The sequence below is a fragment of the Heptranchias perlo genome, chromosome 26 (genome assembly GCF_035084215.1).
Source record: "Heptranchias perlo isolate sHepPer1 chromosome 26, sHepPer1.hap1, whole genome shotgun sequence".
In the NCBI taxonomy this organism is placed as follows: domain Eukaryota; kingdom Metazoa; phylum Chordata; class Chondrichthyes; order Hexanchiformes; family Hexanchidae; genus Heptranchias; species Heptranchias perlo.
The window spans coordinates 31,778,937-31,789,400 of NC_090350.1; the positions used below are offsets into that span (position 1 = coordinate 31,778,937).

The 10,464-nt window shown below is 43.3% G+C and overlaps 1 protein-coding gene across 4 annotated transcripts in view; it reads right to left on the bottom strand.

Moving 5' to 3' along the window:
- The window catches only part of ctps1b (CTP synthase 1b), a 32,815-nt gene extending 22,837 nt beyond the window's left edge, over positions 1-9,978 (bottom strand). The window contains exons 1-6 of one of the 4 annotated variants that reach the window (XM_068006710.1): positions 9,830-9,978; positions 5,700-5,879; positions 4,036-4,206; positions 2,473-2,573; positions 1,137-1,253; positions 865-891 (exon numbers count right to left, since the gene is read on the bottom strand). In XM_068006710.1, the coding sequence (XP_067862811.1) occupies positions 865-891; positions 1,137-1,253; positions 2,473-2,573; positions 4,036-4,206; positions 5,700-5,865 (582 nt within the window). In that variant the 5' untranslated portion in view covers positions 5,866-5,879; positions 9,830-9,978. Of the gene's footprint in view, positions 1-864; positions 892-1,136; positions 1,254-2,472; positions 2,574-4,035; positions 4,207-5,699; positions 5,880-9,825 lie in introns of all 4 variants that reach the window. The other 3 variants (XM_068006708.1, XM_068006707.1, XM_068006709.1) reach the window with 3 other exon arrangements.
- Between the last annotated feature and the right edge of the window lie 486 nt (positions 9,979-10,464).

Genomic DNA, 10,464 nt, shown 5'->3' on the forward strand with positions numbered 1-10,464 from the left:
GGAAGTTGTAACATAGGATGCAACTATTATCACATTTAACATTAAAAATAACCGAAGTGGACTAAGCAACAAGTTTTACAACCCCTTTAACAAGTCACCGCAACTAAATAACTACAGATAATACTGCCCTTTGTGCTTTGAAGCAGAGAACAGCCACATCACTTCATTACGTACACATATTGCACTCAGTCACCCAGATGCCCGGTTTTATCACTGGCTTCTACTGAGTTAGTTCAGGCCGCCTCGAGGGCGTGCCAACTGAATTCCCTCCTCAGGCCGGGCAGGAATGGCAAATAAATATCAGTTAGGGCTCCTGCTTTTGATCAAGAACAACCCCCAGTCGAAGTGCTTGTGGACAGAAATAGCTGAATGTGATATTCCCCATCAAGTACCCCACTGGCATTCACTTATTGGCTCATCCATCATGCATAACTACTTGGAATCGGTTCTAGTGGACCATTACTGCCTGTGAAACTTTCCCCAGGCATGAACTGCCATCTTTAGGAACATACAAAATTAACGGGCAGGAAAAGACCAGATGGTCCATCAAGCCTGCCCCACACCTCATGACGGCTAGAGCATCATGGCTAGACACTTTCCACCCCACCCAATCGGCCCCCTCCCCCCAGCCATGTAATCTCCTGGGAGAGGCAAAACTCAGAAAAAACCCAGGGCTACTGAGGGGAAAACAAAAACTCTGGAAAGGACACAAGGGGGGAAAAATAAAAGTGTGATTTGTATTTTGTTTTAGTTGAATTTTACAATTTAATTGCATCGGAGGAACACTAGACGCCCTGGTACCCAACTAGTTGGAAGGCAGGGTATATCAGCCCCATGCTACTTTTATGCACCTACTGGCCATACCTGTTTCAAAGATGCATTACCAGGAACCTGGAAGCAGATTGCCCACCCTCAGTCAGTCAGGGACAGTGTGTGGAAAGGAAAAAAAAAATTATAATCACACTGGAAAAATTATTGTTTTTTCCAGCACATCAAAATAATCCTACAGGAAAACAGATTAACAATGTACAGGTCCTCCAAAGACTCAAATATCAGCAGTTCAGAAATGCAGTTCTACCTTCAGAGACAGGTAGATGCAGCATGAATACTAATGAAGTGTCACAATCAGAACTCACCTGAGGCACTAAACTGACATGAATATTGCAGAAGTTCTCTCTTTTGGCTTTAAACTGGAACTGTCTGAATGCTTCAATGAAAGGCATGCTTTCAATATCTCCCACAGTACCACCCAGCTAAGTACAGAGAAGATATGGTTAGACGAGCGACATGTTTAGAAAGTAAGAGACACATTTTAACCAAGTCCACATCGGGTTCCTGACCTAGTTAGGACCAGAACAGCCATTACTGTTATTTGCAAGTCTCTTAGAAACAACCTTACCCTGACTGTATGCCTAAGGATTCCATTTGCAAGACTGTCTTGGCTTCTCCGATCCCCATTCTCTGATCAATAGGACCTATTCCCAAGCCTCTGCCAATCCCACCCTGTAAAGGGTAGATAAGAAAGAGCAGCCTTCTAAAACAACTCTGACTTATTTTCTTTCACTTTACAGAAAAGTGCCTGCTGCCCGTCAACCCAGGCTAAAAAGTGTGAGTGTAAATAACAGACAGAACAGCCAAATGTAATCAGAAATGGGACTCAATTGCCTCTCGGTTATTGGGAAGGGGAGGGGGAAGAAAATGAGAAAATCAGCCAGGATTCCTGCCCTGATTGTTATTCAGTCACCCTTGTTGGAAAGTGAGCATCTCGGGATGTTGGGTGGGAACAGAATTGGACATTGGCTGTGATGCCTTCACTGTCAAACAGCTTACCAACAATCACTGTCTGGACTCACAAAGAATCACCATTTAGATGAGGCACCACAGGGCTAATGGTACAAATGCAATTGTACCCCATGAATAGTCAGTGTCTAACGGGAGAAAGAAAGGAGGAAATGGTGGAGTGGGTGAAATTATAATTCAACCACTTAAGTTATCTTTACACAAACATCAGCTTTGTAATAATGTCAAGCTCAGAGGTTCAAAGCCAGCTTCATAATTACCCATCATCTTGGCTCAGTTGGTAGCACTCTTGCCTTGGAGTCAGAAGATGGTAGATTCAAGTTACACTCCAGCACAAAATTTAGGCTGACACTTCAGTGCAGTACTAAGGGAGTGCTGCATTGTCAGAGGAGCTTTACCTGCCAGTTCAAGTGAATGTAAAAGATACCATGGCACTATTCAAAGAGCAGGGAATTCTGCTGAAGTCCTAGCCAACATTCCTCCCTCAACCAACAGCACAACACAAAAACAATTAACTGGTCATTCTTACTGCTGTTTGTGGGGCCTTGCTGTACCCAAATTGCCTAGATAATAAGTAACTGCACTTCAAAAAAGTAATCGGCTGGTCATAAAGCATTTTGGAATATCCCGAGCACGGTAAGGTGCTTTATAATGCAATTCTTTCTTTCTTACCTCAATGACACACACTTCAGGTTCGACCCCATCATTATCAACTGGAATCTGTGCTTGTCGCACCACCCATTCCTGAATGGCATCCGTGATATGTGGAACAACTACAAGACGACAAATGTGAACATTAGTCACATAATCCATTTCAAAATGCATCTAATCATTTACTGCTTTCCTCGCTGAACAATGTACGCCAATTTTGAATATAGCTACCTGTTCGATAAAGTTTCAAACGGCAATACATCTAATCAGAAAATTAAACTGCAGCCAGCGGCACAATTACAGACCGTATTTTAGAACTGACCCAACACCTGAATCTACCAGCCATACTTGTAAAATGTACTTTCCCGTAGCAGCATTCGAAAGTAGCAAAAACACATTGTATGTGTGTGTATGGGTTTGGAGGGGCGGGGGAAAGAGGAGAGGACAGAGAAGGAAAAAAGAGAAAGTCTGATACAGTAGGGGTTACAGAAAATTTGCATCACCACAAAATTTAGTCTAGACTGATGGGATGTTAAGTTCTTTTGTTAGTTGTAAAAGGTGCAAAGCGAAATGAGCTTGGAGTAGCCGTAACCCAGGTTCTATTGAGCACCGCCTCGAGGCGAAACTGCCCAAAATCTAACTCAAGCTGGCAACCTCACTCAGAGGGGCCTGAAGGGTGCCAGATGTAGAAAATAAAAGTAACACACTTTTACTGCAATAGGAGATTGTGCTACAGAGGCTGCAGTGAACTTTACTCTGAATGATGAGTAAGTCACTAAAAACATCTTATCAGTACAAGTTGTTAATGTTAAAACGCCCCAAGGCACTTTACAACGGAAACAGAGAAACAGACATGGAGGGAAAGATTAGGAGGAGTAACTAAAAGCTCGTTCAAAAAGATTAGGATGAGAGTTGTTTTTGTTTTTTTTTTAAATAAAAAGGTGCAGCGAGAAGTAGCAGGGTTTAGGGAAAGAGTCCCAGAGAGTAGGGCTGTGCAAGCAGTAGGCTCCACCAGCAATAATAAGGAGAAGGGAGGAGTGGGGATCCTCAAAGGCAGAATCAGATAGCTAAAGAGCGTGGGAGGGGATACAAGAGGTTTACAGACATAGGGTAGGGTGAGGCCGTGGAGATATTTGGAGACAAGCACCAAAATATTTAATGTGTTGGGGAATAGGAAGCCAACGGAAAGTAATGAATTAGATTAAAAGTAAGTCAGAATTGTTGTGGTTCAGTGCAGGTTGGTGCACAAATTCAGAGCCCCTCATCTCAGGCAGGCTGTGAGGGGAGGGAAAAGAAACTCCACATACAAACATGCAGCCTGGTCCAGACAAGTGAAAAGTCAATGTTCCAAATCAGTGCAAGGTCTATTTTTTTATATCATTTGCTTGACTTAGATGTTGGAGGAAAATCTCTAAACTAAGGAGAAATGATATAACTTCTTACAATTTCCTTTCACACAACCAAGTTAAAAAAGTTCTACATTCATTTAATACCCACAATATATACTGACAGTATTCAAAAAGAAAAGTACATAAAACTGAAGGGAGAGCCCTTTATACTTGTCAACATTTGAAAGCTATTTACCTTGTACAGTTTTGCCCAAGTAATCCCCTTTTCTTTCCTTATTAATCACCCACTGGTAGATCTTCCCTGTCGTAATGTTGTTGTCTCTTGTTAAACGGATGTCTAGAAATCTCTCATAGTTTCCCAGATCCAAGTCTACTTCTCCACCATCATCCAACACGAACACCTCACCTGTACAACCAAAGGAGCATTATTTCACAGGTTTTGCAAATTCATCTGAAGTACTGTAGATACCCTTTATAATGCTACTTTTAGGAACTATACACAGCATTGATACACTGGAGAGGAGTCGCTGTAAAACCAGGTTGGTTCAGTTTGTAAGGAAAAGAAAAAAATTACAATGCAAGTCTTTTTAAAAGCTGCTAATCAACATGTTCTGAGTTTGTCCCTTATGCCCTTGTGTTACATTAACCTGATCTATACAAGTGAGGCAGCTTAAACAATGTTATATCAATTATACTTACCAGCACATTGCTCACCAACCCAAGGAGTTCAACCAAAATCGATGGGTAGATGTGGGGCAGATATGATATGCTTTTATAACACACCAACTCACATCTTATTCTGGGATATTGTGTCAACTCCAGCTAGTATTGTCATGTACCTCCATTCCCCACCAGCACTTTTGGTGGGCATAGCTAGAGTTGCTACAGTATCCACATCACCACACAAGTGCATAATATGTTGTTGATTACACTATTTGTTATAGATCCTTATTTTTCATTCTTGTAAAGAGGTTGCATCCTACAAGGTACTGTACAAACTGCTTTAATTATTCAAAGCTACTACAGTTTATAAAGGCAGTACACCAATCCCTTGGGTTGGTAGGCCATGCGCTGATAGGTGTAACTAGTGTAACATTGCTTAATGTGCCTCGTGTCCACAAATACGGTTGAAGTTACTGCCGCATCTTGCACCTCCAAAGTTTCAAAACTCACGCTGGATTTTGTTTAATTTGAATACGTTTTCGTCCATGCATTTATATTAGCAAACAAGAGCCAAATTATCCAGATATTTGATGGATTCATTGCATATACATTGCAGTCAACAAGGTACTGTACATGTACTGATATACAAATACAGCAGTGCACTGTACTACTGATCAGTCCTCTTGCTTTAGGTCATAATTCAACCCCACACCAACAACATAACTTTACCAGTTTTGACTCCTCGATACAGAGATTGTGCAATTCTAACTACTTTAGCTCCGTACGTCTCAAGAGGATGTTTCAAGACTGCTAAAACAAAGTCACCATGCAAAATAACGTAACCTTCTACCCATGTCGTATGGCAATACCCTCCCACCCAAGCCATTGGACAATTTAAAAAAAATGCACCACCCCATGTGAAATATTTGATGCTGAAAAGTCTCAATCATTAATTATTTACCTTTACTAGAAAACACATGCAAACGAGCGGCACCTGTGAAAATAGAGCCTAGTCTAATGAATATGATTAGTTATTACCCGGTTTTACCAACTGAAAACCTTTCAACAGTTCTATAATTGAGATATTTCCCACAATTAAGAATCACTGTTTTACAGAATAAACGTTTATCTGTTCAAATCCTTCTACCCACTGCAGTAATACTGCAGCACACAGAATGCTGAGTGTGAAAGTTCAGAGGGGAGTTGGACATCCATTAGGGATGCAAAATTCTTTACCATGTTCATATGGAGAGAACGTTCCAGCATCAATATTAATGTACGGGTCGATTTTGATTGAGGTGACATGCAGCCCACAAGACTTCAGGATGGTTCCAATGCTGCTAGCAATAATTCCTTTTCCAATCCCTGAGATCACCCCACCAGTCACCAAAATGTACTTCATTTGTCTCCTGAAGTCTAGTCAGCACAAAAAAAGAACAAAGTTAGATCTCAATGAGCTGTCAATTCTTAACAAAATAAAACACGACAAAAAATATCACTAACATATTCTAATATTGAACCTTTCATACCGCATGCTGATATTATAGAGAAAAGCTGCTGGAATGTGATTGGATAGAAAGAATTTTGGATCTGCAAATTCAGCAGCCAATCATAACCTTCACTCTCCTGTACATTCCACAGCTGCATTAACAAAACTTGGCATTTACACCATCTAACATAGGTGCTCAAGAAGTGTGAAAACATTGGGCCAGAATTTGCTGTCAAAATAACGGCACGGCTAACGGCACTCGCCATTGTTTACGGGTAAACGGCACAGCAACTTCAGGCAAGGAGCCGACGCGTGGTTAAATGTGAATAGCCAAAAGTTGCTGCCCAAATTGCGCCACTCCGCCTTAATTTCACAAAAATGGCATTTCACCCTTAGTCTCCCCGTTTTGTTAGGAACTTGCTGTATTTGCCCATTAAACTCGCCAAAGAAAGTTAAATCGTTACAAATGCAAGTACCTTTTAACAACATGATAAGTGTTAATGATTACCAATCAACCTCTCTAGCACCGAAAATTAACTATTAAGTTTGGAGTCTCATTTCTTCAGCTTTTGAATTTTTCATGGAGTTTTAAAAAATGTTGAACTTTTTTTTAAACTTTTCCTTTCTATCTTTCTTTCCCTCTCTTTATTTCTCTTTCAATACCTGATTTAACATTTAATTCACCCTCCTTTTCAGTCCTTCTTGTGTTTATGTCCCAATCCTTAAATCTCACTGGTTAAGGAGATACCCTGTTGGTTGCCCCTGTTCACTCAGGTCCCAGATGCCGTTTCCCTCGCTGCGTCGTTATCAGCTCGCACTTTCAGTGACTTTGTGGGCAACATTTTTTTCGATCCGAAGGGTGCAGGGGCAAGTCTAACAAACGGCAAATGCCGTTAGATGCCTTAGAAGTTTACAACATGGAAACAGGCCCTTCGGCCCAACATGTCCATGTCGCCCAGTTTATACCACTAAGCTAGTCCCAATTGCCTGCACTTGGCCCATATCCCTCTATACCCATCTTACCCATGTAACTGTCCAAATGCTTTTTAAAAGACAAAATTGTACCCGCCTCTACTACTGCCTCTGGCAGCTCGTTCCAGACACTCACCACCCTTTGAGTGAAAAAATTGCCCCTCTGGACCCTTTTGTATCTCTCCCCTCTCACCTTAAATCTATGCCCCCTCGTTATAGACTCCCCTACCTTTGGAAAAAGATTTTGACTATCTACCTTATCTATGCCCCTCATTATTTTATAGACTTCTATAAGATCACCCCTAAACCTCCTACTCTCCAGGGAAAAAAGTCTCAGTCTATCCAACCTCTCCCTATAAGTCAAACCATCAAGTCCCGGTAGCATCCCAGTAATAGAATCCTAGAAGGTACAGCAAATTCTGGCCCAATAACTCAAGTGTGTTGTTGCTACCCAGTTTTCTGTCATTATTACTATTGGATATATTTTAACATAGAGCACATAATGTAAGCTGGCACTTCAGCGCAGCACTGAAGGAGTGCTGCACTGTCTCTCTGACGAGACGTTAAACCGAGGACCTGTCTTCCCTCTCAGTTAGACGTAAAAGATCCCATGGCACTATTCAAAGAAGAGCAGGGAAGTTCTCCTAGTGTCCTGGCCGATATTTATTCCTCAACCAGCATCTCTAAACCAGAAGATCTGGTGATTATCTCATTGTTGTTTGAGGAAACTTGCTGTGCACAAATTGGCTGCCACGTTTCCTTATGTTATGACAGTGACTGCGTTCCTCAAATACTCCTCTGGTGTGAAGCGCTTTGGGATGTCCTGGAAGGCACTACACAAGAGTTTGTTCTTTCTCTTTTATTTCACAAATTCAATGGAAGGTAAACATATACCATGCTGATTAGTGGGTGCTAGCGACCTCTGGAATCCCCCAAGGATCTATCCTTGGGCCCCCTCCTATTTCTCATCTACGTGCTGCCCCTTGGTGACATCATCCAAAAACATGTCAGGTTCCACATGTACGCTGACGACACCCAGCTCCACCTCACCACCATCTCGCTCGAACCCTCCACTGCATCTGATTTGTCACGCTGCTTGTCTGACATCCAGTACTGGATGAGCAGAAATTTCTTCCAACTAAATATTGGGAAGACTGAAGCCTACATCTTCGGTCCCCACCACAAACTCCATCCCTCTTCCTGGCCACTGTCTGAGGCTGAACCTGACCGTTTACAACCGTGGCATCCTATTTGACCCTGAGATGAGCTTTTGACCCCATATTCACCCCATCGTCAAGATTGTCTACTTCCATGTTCTTAATATCGCCCATCTTCACCCCTGCCTCAGCTCATCTGCTGCTGAAACCCTCATCCGTGCATTTGCTACCTCTAGACTTGACTTGACTATTTCAAAGCTCTCCTGGCTGGCCTCCCATCCTCCATAAACTTGAGCTCATCCAAAATTCTGTTCCCCGTATCCAAACTCGCGCCAAGTCCCATTCACCCATCGCCCCTGTGCTCGCTGACCTAAATTGGCTCCCGGTCCAGCAACACCTTGATTTTAAAATTCTCATCCTTGTTTTCTAATCCCTGCACGGCCTCAGAGATATCTGCGATCCTCTAATTCTTGCCTCTTGAACATCCCTGATTTTAATCACTCCATCAGCAGCTGCCTAGGCCCAAAGCTCTGGAATTCCCTCCACTTCTCCACCTCCTTTAAGACGCTCCTTAAAACCTACCTCTGTGACCAAGCCTGGTCCTAATACGTCCTTATGCACTGTAATAGCACTGACCGAGGATCAAACCTGCGTCTCAGAGACAGAAAGTTTACCTGAGTCACTGGAGGGACTAAATTCTACCACTTTTTTTTTGCTGCTTTATTACAGTCTCACCCCTAGAAAAGCAGGCGTTGCAACTGACAGTTTAAAACTGCTTGACAAACTTTGGGAACACGCTGTTCAGCTTATGGGAAAGGGCATAAATCCGCCAATTAATGGAAAAAAAGCGCCAAAAAAAAAAACAAGAGGAAGATTTAAAAGTGCGCTGATTCGAGACAAACAAACGTTGCCCGATGTAAGACATACGGATAATAGGAACACATCACATGAGCCGGTTTAACAGCGAGCTCTCTGCGCCGACCCGGCTGTTACATTAAAAGGCGCGGATTCGAATAGAACGTCCGGAATTGGATACATTGTCGCAACCCGGCCCGGGATCCCGAAAATAACCCGCTTTTCCCGGGCCAGATCCCTAAAATAACCCGCTTTTCCCGGCCCGGGATCCCTAAAATAACCCGCTTTTCCCGGGCCAGATCCCTAAAATAACCCGCTTTTCCCGGGCCAGATCCCTAAAATAACCCGCTTTTCCCGGCCCGGGATCCCTAAAATAACCCGCTTTTCCCGGGCCAGATCCCTAAAATAACCCGCTTTTCCCGGCCCGGGATCCCTAAAATAACCCGCTTTTCCCGGGCCAGATCCCTAAAGTAACCCCCTTTTCCAGGGCCAGATCCCTAAAGTAACCCCCTTTTCCCGGGCCAGATCCCTAAAGTAACCCCCTTTTCCAGGGCCAGATCCCTAAAGTAACCCCCTTTTCCCGGGCCAGTCACAGGTAGAGGCTCGGATCAAACCAGATTCTCACTTAGACCGGTTGTTACATAATTATATACTGTATCACAATAAGATTCCAGGATATAGATCCCCCGCCTGTAATTAAATAATAACAGGCACCGCGCCCTTTCAAACAAACCCCCCCCCCGCATCAATAGAGAGGCTTGTCTACCCGCTCCAGAGCCGGGGCGCAGGTTTGGTTTTCCGCACCAGGAATGCAGGCCGGCACCCTCCAAATTCCGAAACCGAGCCAGGCGCAAAGCTCGGTTCAAGATAAAAACACTCACTCACTTACTTACTTTAGCGCCGAAGTGAAGCGACTGTACTGTTGTGACTTGAAGCGCTCACTTCTCCCCCGGTGAGTGCGGCAGACTCGCCCCCCCCCCCGAGACCTTGAGCATCCGCTGCCCAGCGCTTCACAACACACGTGTGGCCGACACTCCGCGCCAGGCAATGACATGCGGGCCTGACGTCAGCCAGGCGCCTGGTGTCATGAGGAGTCTTGTCCTGGTGGCTGCCTTTTGTTGGGTCTTTGCTTTTCCTTTCTTTTTTTTTTGTTCCATGTAGGAGGGAAGACTCAAAAAGAAAATATGGAAAATTGTCAATGACCTTCCATGTTTAGTAAACACAGAAAGAAGCCCCCAAGTTACAGTCTTAAAATAAATGAACCTTTATGGTTGATGTGGAGATGCCGGTGATGGACTGGGGTGGACAAATGTATGGAGTCGTACAACACCAGGTTATAGTCCAACAGCTTTATTTGAAATCACAAGCTTTCGGAGGAGCAAAGCTCCGAAAGCTTGTGATTTCAAATAAAGCTGTTGGACTATAACCTGGTATTGTACGACTCCGAACCTTTATAGAGAGTACTTTCAAGATGTGTTGGATTTTTAGGTGTGTTTGGTAAAATTTTCAAAAGTAAATTGTTTCTCTT